Source organism: Panthera tigris, chromosome E2 (genome assembly GCF_018350195.1).
Source record: "Panthera tigris isolate Pti1 chromosome E2, P.tigris_Pti1_mat1.1, whole genome shotgun sequence".
Lineage (NCBI taxonomy): Eukaryota > Metazoa > Chordata > Mammalia > Carnivora > Felidae > Panthera > Panthera tigris.
In genome coordinates this window covers 9,102,033-9,117,129 of record NC_056674.1, presented here as the reverse complement: position 1 = coordinate 9,117,129, position 15,097 = coordinate 9,102,033, and the positions used below count along the sequence as shown (strand labels likewise).

General features: G+C 58.0%; 1 protein-coding gene across 2 annotated transcripts; it reads right to left on the bottom strand.

Moving 5' to 3' along the window:
- Positions 1-1,601: 1,601 nt before the first annotated feature.
- Positions 1,602-15,093, bottom strand: RASIP1 (Ras interacting protein 1). Of its 2 annotated transcripts, none has more exons than XM_042968008.1 (12): positions 14,789-15,093; positions 14,443-14,583; positions 13,103-13,788; positions 11,259-11,614; positions 8,055-8,708; positions 6,789-6,826; positions 6,405-6,556; positions 6,183-6,298; positions 4,141-4,384; positions 3,762-3,934; positions 2,585-2,732; positions 1,602-2,024 (listed from the first exon to the last, which is right to left on the bottom strand). In XM_042968008.1, exons 2-12 carry the CDS (start codon positions 14,577-14,579, stop codon positions 1,825-1,827), a joined length of 2,904 nt encoding a protein of 967 aa, XP_042823942.1. In that variant the 5' UTR covers positions 14,580-14,583; positions 14,789-15,093; the 3' UTR covers positions 1,602-1,824. The 2 variants fall into 2 exon arrangements, with proteins under 2 accessions (XP_042823942.1, XP_042823943.1); XM_042968009.1 differs by having other exon boundaries at positions 6,183-6,286.
- Positions 15,094-15,097: the final 4 nt, after the last annotated feature.

Sequence of the window (15,097 nt, the reverse complement as noted above, 5' to 3'; positions counted from 1 at the left end):
GGGCCCAGAAGACTCCTTCCCTACATGCACAGAGAGAATCCTCTCACCAGATCTGAACTTGGAGCGAATGATTTGGGAGCGCTGGGAGGAAGCCGCGAGGGTCATTGCCAAGGCTGTGATGGTGACCTGGACTGAGGCGAGGGCAGGGCCCCCACAGGAGGCAGGGTCAGAGTGGAGGTCAGGAGGCTGTCCCCGCAGGCGAACGCAGCAGGGAAACAGCTTAGGGATAGGAGAGGACTTGAACCATAAGTTCTGGATCCTGGGGGGGTGGGAGGGATCCAGGGGCTGGGAGGCCAGACTCCTGGGTCCGAGGGAGAAGGGGGTTGAGGGCCCCAACTCCTGGAGCCTGGAGGAGGAACAAACGGGATCTCTGAAAGGAGACCCCCCCCCGCCCCCTCCGGGTCTGTGAACGGAGAGCGAAGAAAAGGGGGTGAAGAGACAGAGCTCAATACTCTGAAGGGACTGGAATCCAACACCCTTGATCTAGAGGGGAAAGAGACCTGCTAGGCTCCTGGGGAATGGAAGGGTCTCTGCCACCTGCATTTAAGCAGGGGGTGGGTGGGTGTCAGCCACTATGGTCTGTGAGGAAGGGACTGGGACCAGAGAGGTGGCAGAAGGGTTAAGGCGGGTTCCCCCCAGCCCCACCCCAGGGGCTTCTCACCAGGTGGGCTCCGGCCAGTAGTGCTCCGGGGCGGGTTGAGTCCCCAGGTCAAGGCTGGAGGCCGCAGGCTCCGCCCCACCAGCCCGGGACCGCCCAGGACACCCCTTTGTAGGGCGAGCAGGAGCCTGTGAAATGGGGCGGGGGCAGACAGGAGCTCCGCCCGGGACCCTGAGAAGGGGCGGGAGCACGGTCTGGGTGGCACTGGGGGAGGGGCGAACGTCGGGGTTCCCCGAGTCTCTCCCTCCTCCGCGGCCTGGGGCTGTGGGGCTCAGGCCGGGCAGCGGCAGGCGGACTGACAGAAGCAGGTGCCTGGAGAGGGGCGTCGGGTGAGCAGCGGGAGCAGGTGGTCGCGACCCGGCCCTGCGGGCAGGTGCCACCTGTCGCTTATTTTTTTCCCTGACGCAGCAGCGGGAGTCGGATTTAGGGGAGTGGAAAGTTCAAACCGGAGCTCCGGACTCCTGGATCTGAGGGAGGAGGGGGCTGGGGATCTGGACTCCTGGGTCCGAGGGAGGAGGGGGTTGGGGCCTGGACTTCTGGATGGGAGGAAGGAGGGAGGCCAGAACCAGGACGAGGGGTGTCGGGATTCGGCAGTGTGACCGGCGGGCAGAAATGTCCAGATGATGGCCGGGGGACCCAGACTCCCGGGTCTGAGGGAGAAGAGGGCTGGAGTATGGCCTTTGGGGTCCGAGGGAGAGATGGCTGGTTCCCGCTGGCAGGACCGAGGGCCTGATACCTGGCCGACCCAGCTTAGGGTTCTGTCCTGAAATGCGTTGCGAGGCCCCAGGGCTCCCGGTTTGGATTACAAGCCCCAGGGCAAGCTGAGGCCGAGGCTATAAATACCCCCGGGGCCTCGGCAAGAGCTCAAGGCTCCAGTCGAGGAACGTGGTGCTCTAATCCGCAGAAAATCATCATCGCCAGCGTTCCCAAATCTTAACAAGCGAGGCGGTGCCAACACCACAGATACCTTTATTCCTTGCTCCTCGCCCTCACCTCCCAAGCCCGTCTTCCCACTGTCCCATCCTCTGCGACCCGAAAACTCAAACTCCCGGCATGCCACGCGGGGGATAGAACTACAACTCCCAGAGATCGCTGAGCTCGGGCGGGCTCCAGGGAGCAGAAGCCGAAGAATTTTCAAGGGTCGCGCGCTCGTTGGTTATTGGCCCTCAAGGAGGCGTGGCCACGGGAGGTCCGTGGCGGTGATTGGCCGGCAGTTCCTGCTGCTCCAGATCCCAGAGGAGGCGGCGGAGCCTGCGCAGTTCGCGGTGCAGGGCGTCGTCCGTCACGGGACCCGTGAGGCGCAGGCGCGAGCTGCCCAAGGGCAGGATGAGGGGCGGATGGGAGGAGAAGCTCTCGAAGATGTCCCCTAGGAGACAGAAGAAGACGGCGTCAAATTCTGAAAATGGGCGTGAGGCAGCGGTGTTAGGGAGAGGCTGCGTCACGCCCGAGGGAAGGACAGACTTCAACCAGCAATTCCCGGAGCGGGACCCACTCAAACACGAGTCTTGGGAGTCCCCGAGCATCATGGGAGTTGTAGTTCAGACAAAGAAAGGCCACCGCTGCCTGGGAGACGGGCGAGGTAGTTGGGTTCTTGGGTCTGAGGAAGGAAGGTCTGGGAACTTAGTTTTACGGATTCCTTCGTGGAGGGGCCTGGAACCCGAGCCCCTGGGTGAGAAGGGTAGGTTGTCGGGGGAAGGGGCTGGGGGCCTGAACCCTGGGCGGGGGGGGAGAGGAGGAGCTGGGGCTTGAAATCCCGTATCCTGGCGGAGGAGGGAGTTGGGGCCCATCACTTATTGGGTCTCGAGGGAGGAAAGGGTTAAGGGTCCAGAATCCTGGGTCAGAAGGAGGAAGGGGCTATGGATTCCTAGGTCCTGAGGCCAGAAAACAGCTGACAGCCCCCGTGCCTCTGTCCCCACCGTGCCTCACCTGTGTCCACAGCGTCTCGCTCTGCAGGGGGAGGGTCCCAGGCAGGTGGTGGCCCACGGCCAGGACCCAGCTGGTAGTGGCTGAGCAGATGGTGAAGCTGAGCAGGGGTCAGCGTGGGGTGGTCAGTTCGTAGGCTGCTCCAAGAAGCCTGGTGGGAAGATGAGGTGAGAAGTCGGTGGTCGTTATGGGACAGCTGAGAAAGCCTGAATGGAAGGCCCCCCCTAGAGGGTACCGATGTAGGGGGTCGGCCGTGGTGTCTGTGCAGCCAGATTGTGACTGCGAAGCCAGGCTGTCACCAAAGTGATGGTGAGAAAGGGGGTGCTCTCGGCTTTAAAAAAAAAAATGATTTGTGGGGCGTCTGGATGGCTCAGTCGGTTAAGCTTCCGACTTCGGCTCAGGTCATGATCTCACAGTTTGTGAGTTCGAGCCCCGCATCGGGCTCTGTGCAGACATAAATGTAAAAATTTTTAAATAATAAAATTTAAAATAAAGTTTGGACCTACTGAACTGAGATGACAACCAAGTCATCATTGCGGTGGACCCGGATTGCCTGGGTTCAAAAATCCCGGCTTGACTACTCATTACCTTCTGGCAAGTCCCTGTGCCTCAGGTTCTTCATCTGTAAATTGGGGGTGGAGGGATTAGGCACCACCTAATAGGGTTGTTCTGAGGTTTCAATATGGCAAGATCGTAAAATACTTAGAACACGGCCTGGTGCTTATTAAGTGCTCTGTAAAAGTCTGAGAAATATCAACAAAAGAAATCAAGGAACTTATCCTGCCCGAATCTCAGTTTCCTTGTCTGTAACAAACGGTCAATTAATAACCTATTTCATGAGGCTTAATCAGCACTCAATGAGCAGTGCTTGACAGTGTTTGGTATCTAGTTTACGTTCAATGAATGTTTTGACTGTCGCATTCCTTGGTCTCATACCAGACTTTCGGAACCAGCATGACTGAGGGAGGGAGCCTTGGAAACTATTATTCGGAAGTCCCACTGGGATTCAGGTGCACTTTGGACGCTTGGGGCTGGCTTCTAACTGCCAGTGCATCACCCACGGTGTCTGCGCTGGGACTGGGGATAACGTGAGGGCCAAGGGGATGTCAAGGGTGGGCCGAATACAGAGGATGGATGGGGGGGGGGGTTGGGGAGTCAGAGGTCAGGGATCGGGAATCACCTTGAGCAGGGAGGTGCGGGGCACACAGAGCAGGTTCACAGCTATGGAGAGTTTCCGGAAGAATTCAGTGGCAATGTCGCCCAGCCCGGCCCCCTGCAGCCAGTCCAAGACGAGGTCTAAGTTGGTCCGGATTTGGACAGCTCGGGACCATTGATAGAAAGGTCGGCCTTGACCTGTGGGGAAGGTTAGGAAGGGGAATGGGTGCGGGGACTCTGCCCTCCTGCCTCCCGGACCCTTCTTATTTTTCAGCTTGGGATCTGGAGCTTGCTCTCCAGACTCTCTAAAGATGAGGCCGGATCCTGTGGTATGTTCTGAACTGACTTGGGTCCCGATGGCTCCCGCCCCTTCGTCCCTGCCCCTTCCCCGATCTGACCCGCACCTCGTTCCATCAGCGAGTTGAGGAGGGACGCATTGGAGAAGAAGAACAAGTAACCGAAAGTCTGAGACACGAGGTCCGGATGCAGCTCACACTGGCTGGTCAGTTCCAGGGCTGCTTGGAACACGCCCAGGGTGGGTCTCAGCCCCGGAGGCATGGCCGCCAGCTCGGCGCCGGGCCCGGGAAGCTCTGCCCCGGCGGTAAAAGGGTTACTATCCAGGAGAGCAGGCAGCGTTGAATACAGAGTCTAAGAAGATACAGAGATGGAAACAAATGATTGGACTACACCTTCCTGGAAGCTTCCGGGCGGTAGAGCTTCTGGGAATTAGAGCCCATTCTACCTTCAACACCCTAAAGGCCTCTGTGAGCAAATCCCTACTTTCCAGGTGGCTTTCCGGCATTCATCAGGCCTGGGACACCTCAAGCCTTGAAATTTTTTCAGTGTTCATTTCTTTTTGAGAGAGAGAAAGAGACGGAGCTCAAGTGGGGGAAGGACAGAGAGAGAGGGGCCGACACGGAATCCGAAGCAGGCTCCAGGCTCCGAGCTGTCGGCACAGAGCCCGACGCGGGCCTCGAACTCAAGAACCATGAGATCGGGACCTGAGCTGAAGTCCGACGCTCAGCTGACTGAGCCACCCAGGCGCCCCGGGACTTGTGTTTCTCAACACGGACAGCTCGCGGAGGACAAAGGACGCTGAACAAAGAGGCCCCCTTCAGTCAAAGAGTGATTTATCCAGAATTCCCCAAGGAAAGAAAAAGAATAGAGAGTCAGGAAGTGGGAGCAAAGTGGCAGTGAGCCAGTGGAAAGTGAGATCGGGCCAAGGACAGGAAATGAGGTCAGAGCCGAAGAAGAAATAAAGCCACACGTGGCAGGAATGTACAGGAAGCGAAGCCTTGGAGGAAAGGGCTTCACAAATCCAGGCTGCTTAAGGAACATCTTTACGTTGATCAGTCCCCAAAGATCCCCGTTCCGTTTACAGACAGGGACTCAGACCCACGGTAAGCCTGAAACCCTGAGAATTCCAAGGAGCAATATCAAGGTCAAGGGTGGTTGGGGGCCTGGGGGAGAAAGCGGGTCCTCAGGACTAGCACTCCAGGGAGAAGGTCTGTGGCTTGGAAAAGGGAGTGAATTCGGAGCTATAGGAAATGAAGTCAGCAAACAGGAAGTGAAGCCTGATTACAGAGGACTTTAAGTGACAGTGCCTGACACTATTTGATATCTATCTATCTATCATCTATCTATTTTACCAGTCACTGAAGAGTGGACTTAGAAAACAGGAGCTTGGGGCGCCTGGGTGGCTCAGTCGGTTAAGCGTCCGACTTCGGCTCAGGTCACGATCTCACGGTCCGTGAGTTCGAGCCCCGCGTCGGGCTCTGTGCTGACAGTTCAGAGCCTGGAGCCCGTTTCAGATTCTGTGTCTCCCTCTCTCTCTGCCCCTCCCCTGTTCATGCTCTGTCTCTCTCCGTCTCAAAAATAAATAAACGTTAAAAAAAAATTAAAAAAAAAAAAAGAAAACAGGAGCTTGAGGGGCACCTGGGGGGCTCAGTCAGTTGAGCGTCCAACGTCGGCTCAGGTCATGATTTCACAGTTTGTGGGTTCGAGCCCCGTACTGGGCTTTGTGCTGACAGCCTGCTTCGGAATCTGTGTCTCCCTCTCTCTCTCTGGCCATCCCCCACTGGCGCTCTGTCTCTCTCTCTCTCTCTCTCTCTCTCTCTCTCTCTCTCTCAAAAATAAAAACATTTAAAAAAAGAAAAAGAAAACAGGAGCTTGAGAAAATGATAAGGGTGATATGACCAGGTCGTAAAGTTCACTTGTCACGAGGGGACAGATGCAGACCCAGGAGAAGAAGCCAGAAAGGCGGGAAGTGATGTAGGCTCCAACAGGAAGGGGTATCAGAACAGCAAAGCCCTGGGGTGAACGGGAAGTGATGTCAGAGAAGCGGGAAATCTCACAAGGTCGACTAGGAAGTGACGTCAGAGCAACACGATGTAATGCAAACAGGAAGCGAGGTTATGTCAAACCGGCAGCAGGGGACAAGACCAACCTTGGTGAGGTAGTAGACAGACTGCTGGAAGGTACACATGATGACCTCGTCCAGGAGGGCCATGGCCTCATCACATAATTCCAAGTCATTGCAGAGCTGTGGGTCTGAGGACAGGCCTGGGGGTAAGAGAGAGAACCAGAGGCTGACAGGCAGGAGCCCAAGTCCCCAAGTAGAGGGAATGACAGGGATCCCGGACAGGCCTGCGCTTGGGTCAGAGCTCACCCTCCTGGTCGGCCTCCTTCTCCATTTCCAGCACCTTCTCCTGTACAAAACTCAGCAGCTCCGTGGTGTTGGCCATCCACAGCATGAGTGGCCGCAGCTCTACGGACACAGCCTCGGGAGTCAAGGGCACCTCGGGGACTCCCTCAGGGTGGCTGGAGAAGGAGGAAAGGACCCATTAGCGGGACAGTCCATTATCGTGATGGGGGTGGGGTGATCTCTGCCCAACCCCCACCATAGTGTCCAAACCCCGAGCTCTGGATCTAATTGAGGGCAGAGGCCAATCCCCATTTCACAGCTGGAAAAGTTGGGGGCCAAGGAAGAGCCTGCCTGCAGACCCCCACCCCTGCATCCCTCTATAACCCTTCTTCCCAGAATTTCTCTTACTTCTCTGGCTGGCGGTCTCCGATTTCCTTGATCTTTTCCTGGAGAACAGTAAGCTCAGAATCAAGGCGCGTGGAATTGAGGGAGAGAGACGTATGAGTTGATACCCTGGTCATTTCTGGAAGCACCTTTTTGACACAGCCTCTCCACGCTCAAATGGACCCTAACCCCCAGGTTTAGAATGGTTTCACCTCTCTGTACCTTTTTTTTTTTTCTTTTTTAATGTTTATTTTTGAGAGAGAGAGTGTGTGTGTACGTGTGAGTGGGGGAGAGGAAGGGAGAGAGGAAGACACAGAATCTGAAGCAGGCTCCGGGCTCCCAGCTGTCAGCACAGAGCTGGATGTGGGGCTTGAACTCAGGAACCGTGAGTCAGTTCCTTAACGGGACTCAGTCACTTGACCAACTGAGCCACCCCAGCGTCCGTCCCTCACCTCTCCATACCTTTTAAAACACAAAGCCCTAGGGGTGCCTGGGTGATTCAGTCGGTTGAGCGTCCGACTTCAGCTCAGGTCACGATCTCACAGTTCCCGAGTTCAAGCCCCACACCCGGCTCTGCGTGGGCAGTGCAGAGCCTGCTTGGGATTCTCTCTCTCTCCCCCTCCCCCACTTTTGCGCCCGTGCGCGCGCTCTCTCTCAAAAGAAATAGAATAAACTTACAAAAAGAAAACAAAGTACAAAGCCCTATAACTGCAGGCGGTCTACCTCCCTCAGGCCCACTTCTGCTCAAATAGAAGTTTCTTCTTACCGCCCAGGCCCTTCTTTAACCCTCGCTCTGAGAAGCCCTAGCTCAATTGGATGGCGACTTTAACCTCCCCCCCCCCCCCAAAATCCCGAAATCTGGATGATTTCTCCCAGGTACTTCCATCTGTAGGTCCGATGGATTTGTCCTCCCTCGCCTCCAAGCACGGTCTTGCCCACTACCGTTCAAAGCTTCGGGCCCAACGGGCTGCCCGCCTCACCTCCCACAACGGTCTCTCCTGACTTCTCATCCCAGGAGCTCTCTTCCCCCGGCCCCCGGAATCGTTTCTCCCATTATCCCAGAGCCGCAAAGGTGGTTCTTCGCTACCTTCTCTTCCGGCACCGCGGATGAATCCACCACTCCCAGCACCCCGCGAGATCCCTTACTGGAGAGCCCAGGCCCCTCCTAAGCATCAGGGGAGAGGTGGCTTCATCCTGCTCGACTTCCAAACGGGCGGCAGGGGGCGACGAGAGGCTGGGGGAAGCCCACGGGGAGCAGACGGGGTTGGGACGGCGGTTGGAGGCACTCACCCAGACAGCCTCCTTGATGAGCCGGGCCAGACGGCCCAGCAGGCGCGGCAGGTGGCCCAGCTCCAGTTCCCGGGCTGAATGCTGGACGCACAGCGCCAGCAGCGTGGCCGGCCCCAGCGGTGGTAGGTCCCCGGCGCCGGCCGCTGCTGCGCGCACGATCTCACCCAGCAGCGCCTCTTCCTCGCGGGGCCGGAAGCGCAGCACCGGCTCGCGGCCATCCAGGTAGGCCGCCAGCGCCTCGCCGCGCTCCTGCAGGCCCCGGCCGCACAGGCGGCAGGAGAAGGCCCAGCCGGGGCCTGGCGGGGAGGCCCCCGGACGGGTGGGCAGCCACGGCGGCCGCGCTGGCCCCGAGCCCCCAGCGCGGGGGTCCTTGTACATGAAGAGGAAGTGCTCGCCCAGCCCCAGCAGGTCGCCAGGGTGCAGCTCGGCCTCGCGCAGCAGGAGGCACCCGTTGTGCGTGACCGGGGCACCCCGGGCCGGGCGCACCATGGCCGGGGGCTCAGGGCCGGCACGCACCGTACAGTGCCGCGGCAGGATGTCGGGGGCATTGAGGAAGGTGTCCACATACGGGGCCGGGGACCCACCGCGGGCCGAGGAGTTCCCGCCGCGGCCGAAGACATGCTGCTCCCGCGTCATCACATACACCACGAAGTCCTGGAGGGAAGGTGGAGGTACAGGAGAGACACAGCTCCGTGAGGAACGGATGTTTCCAAAGGGGACCCTGGGCCACAAAGGACTCTCCCATCCACCACCTCGCTTAGAATGAACGCTTTCAAGGAGATCTCCTGGGGTCCCCCAAAGCCTCAGCAATTGCTTCCCCTAACCATGAGTGGACTCTTCAAAGGCACCTCCTGCGATGGACTGGTCCACAACGCCCATCTGGAAGACTGGCTACGTATAAGGAAACCCCTTTCTTGACATGAGTTCTGTAATTGCCCTCCCTGAAATTATTGATGTTTTCCAGGAGACATTTCTCCAAGGAGACGCCCCCCCTCTTCTCACCTCTTCTGAATGGACCCTTTCAAGGAAATCCATTCCCACAATGCACTCTCCCATGATATAGAGCCCAAAGAAGGGGTGCTTCCAAGAGCACCACACCCCCATGACTACAGTGGACTGCCCATTCACTTGCCCCTCAAAGAATGGAACTTTCCAAGGACATCTTTCTCCTGTGAGCCCTCCCATGTCTCTACCCCTGGCCCCATTTGCCACTCCTTCCACCACCAGAATGCGGACTTCCAAAGACATTTCCCCTTTTAATAAGAGCTTCTCTGAATATTTCCAAGACACAGGACGGATATCTTTAAGGCGACTGCCCCCTTTGAACAAAGGTTGCTTCCATTATGTCCACCCCATGAACATACACTTCCAGGGAGACCCCCTTTCTACAAAGGACGCTTATTTTCCCCCACCCCATGCTGAACTCGCTTCCAAGGAGAAATAATACTGCAATGGACTCACCTACTACCCCCACTCCCACGATAGAGGATTCCAAAGATCCTCTCCTTTGCATCAATGGATGCTTTCAGTATTCTCATCCCAACAAAGAACATTCTCCATGGAGCTCTCCATATAGTGGGTCTTCTAGTAACCACACCTTATGAATAGATGTTTTCCAGGAGACCCTCTTCTTATAATGGAGTGTCCCATTTCATCCACCAAATGAAGAGGTGCATTCCAGAAGGCCCCCTTCCTAAATGACTCTCTGTTCTCTATTCACGTTGGGACAATAGTCATCCTGATATCCATAAATCCTACCCTGAACTCATTACCTTTACCTCATGGATGGACATTTCCAAAGAGACCCCTTCCTACAACGGACTTGTTCATCTGCCTCTAGAAAATGGATCTTTCCAGTATGATCACCTTCCGAAGGTAAGATCTCCTGTTATCCCTCCCTGTTTGAAGCAATGGAATGGTCCAAAATACATGAAACCCTTGGCTAAAATTACTCAACCCCAGAAGGGATTCCACAGTGCCCACAATGAACTCCCGGGTTATAGCCACTCATGAATAGATGAGTGCAAATAAATTCCTCCCCAAGAGAGGCACCTCTGATTCCTCTTCCCCAGGAAGGAATACTTCCATAGAAGCCTCTTTCTTAGAAAGGAATTTCTCATGAACCCCATTCAAAAGAATGGATGCTCCCAACGTTCCCCCTCTTCCCAAAACAGGCTCGCCTATTCTCCAACCTTGTCTGCAAACCCCTCCCTGTAAGGAACTTGCCCCAGTAAGGAGGAATGAATTCTTCCACGCAAGCCCTTCTCTCAATAGTCTTAACCTCTCACTCATACACACCCACGCACAGGCCACCGAACCCAGCTGGATCACTCTCTGACAGCACAAATGGGACTATTTGCTGAGCTCCACTACCTTCTAGAGTGGGCTTTCCCACTGATTCCCAGCAGTACCTGTGGAACTTGGCTGTACTGCTGTTACTCAAAGTTGGGCAACACCACAAACATGGCTCCCCCAATCATGGCGCGCGCGCGCGCGCACACACACACACACAAGAGTCTTTCCAAGAGTACATTGTTTCTATTGATGAACCAATTTCCCACTAACCCACGAATCATTTTCTACTATCTGCTAATCCTTTCTCCCTCTCTGCTGCCTAACACTCAAGCAAGTTCTATTGTCACCCAAATATAGAAAACAGAAGCATCCGTACCACCTACGTCCCCTAACAAGAGTCAAATCATTCCAGTGTAAACCCGCTTAGAAAGTGGGTTAGTCCGCTCCTTCCAAGAAAATATACGCTTACCCAGAACAAGATCCCATACATCAATGAAATTATCTTCCTCCCAAACAAGATAGACAGTTCAATTACTCCTCATCAAGAAATAGACGCTTACAAGGAGATCCCTTTTCTACGATAGGCTCCCGCATTCCCCCTTGACAGACAAAGACAGTGTTTTCCCCCAACATTGCATGAAATGAACCATTCCCCACTTGTTCTTCCAGCAAAATCTTTTCCAGCCATCAACCTCCACGACTTTCACCTCTTCCCCCCCATCCCCTGTCTTCCACAATGACCTCTCCTACCCTGGAACCCTACCTTGCTGGGCCCACACCTTCCCACAAACCTGAGACTACCGCGACCCAGGGGATTCTGGGAGTTGTAATTTTGTCGCCCTGCAGACGAAGTAAGGTCGCAGGAAGGTTGGAGCATAGTTCTCTCCGGGGTAGGAGGGGCTGCCTTACCTGAGCGTCCTGGTAGCCCTGGAGCAGCAGGAAGTAGGGACGGTTGCTGGGAGCCTGAATGAGGCACTGGGTCAACTGATCGAAGTCGCCAGGGTCAGCAGGTCCGATTTGGGTGTCGGCTGCCCCTGGGGCCATGCTAAGCGCCTGCTGCCTGCGCTCCTGCTGCCGCCGCCGGCGACCCTGCAGGCTGAGCTCCGACACGCTGCGCCGCAGGGACAGGTTTTCCGAGCGCTCTTTGCCCCCGGACCCAGCGGGGGGCCCTGACCCGGACCCCGGGCCCGGACTGGCCAGGGCCGCCCCTCCGGACGCCGCCCGGGAGCGATTCTTCTGTGGCCGCCACGAGGGGGCACCCGTGCCTGCGGAGAGACGGAGAGGGATGAGGCAAGAGACTCCAAAGAGACCGAGACACGGTCGGAGAACCGAGATGATAAAGAGACAAAAAATTGACCACAGAGAGGTGAGGCTGCTTCCCACGTTTAGTTTTCTGTATATGCTGTTCCCTGTGCCTGGCACAGAGTGGGTGATGGTGAACGGAAGGAACGAACTAGTGATTTGTTTCTCACTAGGCCGCGAAATCTAGGAGGGTGGGAACCTCATCTGTCACGTGCTCACTGTATTCCCCCAGGGCCCTAAATAATGTGTGGCCCACAGTAGGCGCTCAAGCAATGCTTTTTGGGGAAAAAAAAAAAAAAAGACAGTGATGGTTGTAATTGCCATTCTTTATTAGGCGACCACTATGTGCCAGGCCCTGTGCTAAAACCCTTTTATACATTTTCCGATTTCATCTTCCCCTAGGGTTTTGCAGAGCGGAACCGACAAAGAACGGATCGGAATCCAAGCCAGAGTTCAGAGCTCAGGAGGTTGACCGCTACACCACTCTGTGTCCCCGATGGGAGGCTCAGAAACAGAAAAGCGTTAGAAGGTTCTGTGAGCAGCCCCTCCCTTAGAGCCAGGCTCCATCCCTGTCGGGCCCTGCTCTGCACTTACTGTCTCACCAAGGGGACCACCTCCTGTTCCAGGAACGTTTCCTCAAAGGCCAGGCCAGCATGTAAGCCCTTGATGGTGTTACGTCTTCATTTCCCATGCGCCACCCTCAAATCTCCCACCCACAGTCTGCAGCCAACCCAGCCGAGATCCACCTGCTCTAAGGTCAGATCCTCTGAAGCTTCGATCTGCTTTTTTAATTATTCTTAAGAGAGGGAGAGCATGAGCCTGAGCACGAGCAGGGCAAGGGCAGAGAGAAGGAGACACAGAATCTATAGCAGGCTCCAGGCTCCCAGCTGTTAGGACAGAGCCCGACGCCGGGCTCGAGCTCATGGACCGAGCGATCATGGATCATGATCCGATCCGAAGTCGGAGGCTTAACCCACTGAGCCACTCAGGCGCTCCTAAAGCTTGGATCATTTTCGACCCCAAACAAGCCCACCATTTCTTCACTCTCCAGGCTCCTCCCCCTTAGAGGCTTAATCGACGTCGGCCCTGCCTCTCGCGAGAGGCCTTCTAGCCACGCGGACGACCACCGCCACTCAACACCTCTGGCTCTGGGTTACTGTCTTCAGCAGGCGCCCCCCACCCCATCACAAGCCCCGCCCATCCACTCTGGCAATAACTCCGGTCGAGCCCCAGCCCCGCCCCCGACCTGACCCGGGGCTTTAGGCTCCTCCCATTCCTCCCCCCCTCCCACTTTCTCCCGGGGGCCCCGCCTCCAGCCTACCCCTGGTCTCTCAGGCCCCACAGATCCCGGCCCCCAAGCCCCGCCCCGCCTCCCCGCTGGCCCCGCCTCCAGGACAGGCTCCGCCCCGCCCCCAGGCCCCGCCCCCGGAGTCGGGCCCCCGCCGGCTCACCGTCGCTGTCCGCCGCGCCGAAGGCCTCCTGCTCCAGGCGGCGCGCCTCCTCGCGGCCGCGCAGCTCGAAACGGCGCGCCCAGCCGGGCCGCGCTCGCCACAGCTCCTGCACCAGCAGCGGACGCTCCGAGTCGCCCAGCACGCGCAGGTGCTCCGCCCGCCACTCGCAGCTGCCCACGCCGCCCGCCGCGGGCCGGCCCAGCGCGTCGCACAGCGCGAAGGCGTCCACGCAGCTGCTCTCGCCTGGGCTGCCGCCGGGGCTCCCCGCCAGCCCGTAGCGCTCCAGCGCCTCGGCCACCAGCTCGCGTGCCGTGGAGCGCGCAGTGGCGAGCACGCTCTTGTAGTTGGCGCCCGACGCCAGCCCGGCGCCGAAGATCTTGAGGACCCCCGGGGGTGCCGTGGCGCGGGCGGCCAGCGGGGGCTCGGGGGCCACGCCCGCGGCCAGCTCAGGCAGCTTCTTCTCGCTGGCCCAGCGCTGAGCGCCCCCCGGAGTCCCGGCGCCTCCCGCGCCGCCGGACCCCGTGGCCCCGGTCCCCGAGCCCCGAAAGAGCTGGGAGATGCGCTTGGCGCGACTCCCGGAGGCTCCCCCGGCCGCCTTGACCGCGCCCACTCGCCGCAGCTCCACGTGCGGCGGCGGCGGGGGCAGCGGCTCGCTGCTGCGGCTCCCCGTGTCCGAGGAAGAAGACCTGGGAACCCGCCAGGGGCGCGGAGAGGCGGCAAAGAGACCGAGAGAGACAGGCCAGGATGGAGGCCGACGGTGGAAGACGAAGGAAGGAGGTGGGCGAAGACCCAGACGGAGGGATCAGAGACCCGGAGAGTGACAGAGAGACCCATTGAGAGGGGACACAGATCCGGACCGAAAGAGCAAAAGAAACCCAGGGAAAGAGAGGGACAGAGACACAGATAAAGAGGGAGACAGAGACCCACAGAAGGGGGAGAGACGCGAGTGTACAGATACGGAGTTGGGCAGAGGCCAGAGTCAGAGAGAGAGAGAGAGAGAGAGATAAATGAAGGTGAGTGGCACCTAAGGAAGTTGCAAGAGGTAAGCAGGGAGGGGAGGAAGGAAGGGGAATCAAACCCTTGCCCCTGTATCCCCATCGCCTTGTCCATCCAGCGAGGGCCCCTATCCAGGCCCGACTCTTCCCCGACCGGACTCTGAGAGCACTGTGGCCCACTGTCTGTCTCCTCCAGCCCGCTACCTCGCTTGCCCATTCCGGAAAGGAACTGCAGTCAACGCTCGGGGCCGCTGGCCTTACCCGGTACAGGGACGGGATCAGAAACGAGGACAGTTGGGAGGTAGGTAGAGGAGGGACAGGGGCCTGGAGGAGGTGGGCACTCACTTAACAGAGGCGGCGCTAGGCCAGCGGCGTCCCAGCTTGGCCAGCTGCTTCCTGGGAGAATTGATCCACAAGCCCACGGGGAGGTGGAGCTTCCCGAAGCGGGGGCTTCCGCCCTCCTTCCGTTCACCAGATAGCATGGCCCTAAGGAAGGATGGGTAAGACCCCAACTCCTGAGGCCCCGAGTAGTGGGGTTTGGGATGGAGGGGCCTGGGGCTCAAACTCCTGAGTCTGGGTGGAGGAGAAGGATGGGAGCTAAGCTCCTGGGTGCTGGGATGGGAGATGGGTGGGGACTGGCCACTGGGTCTGAGGGAGGAGGGGTCTGGACTCCTGGCTCCCCGGTTCTTACCCTGCTTCAGGTCCCAACAGCACCCCGGGGCCCTGGCTCCGTTGGCCCTGGTTGGTTCCTGACCCCGCTGTTCCCGTTCAGCCTTTGCCTCTGCCCCGGCTCCCAGCACTGGGTGGGGGACAGGAAAAGGCGAGAGGAAACCCGGCAGGAAGAGCTGGGAGGGGGCGTCCTGTGAGGGGACCGGGCCTGGGGGAGGAGATCTGCGTAGGGCAGGCCCTTCTCTACTCCTTGATTGTGGAATTACATCTCAGCTAGTTGGGCTCTGCCTTGACACAGGGAACTGACTTCCCAGTCTCTCCGAGGACAGGA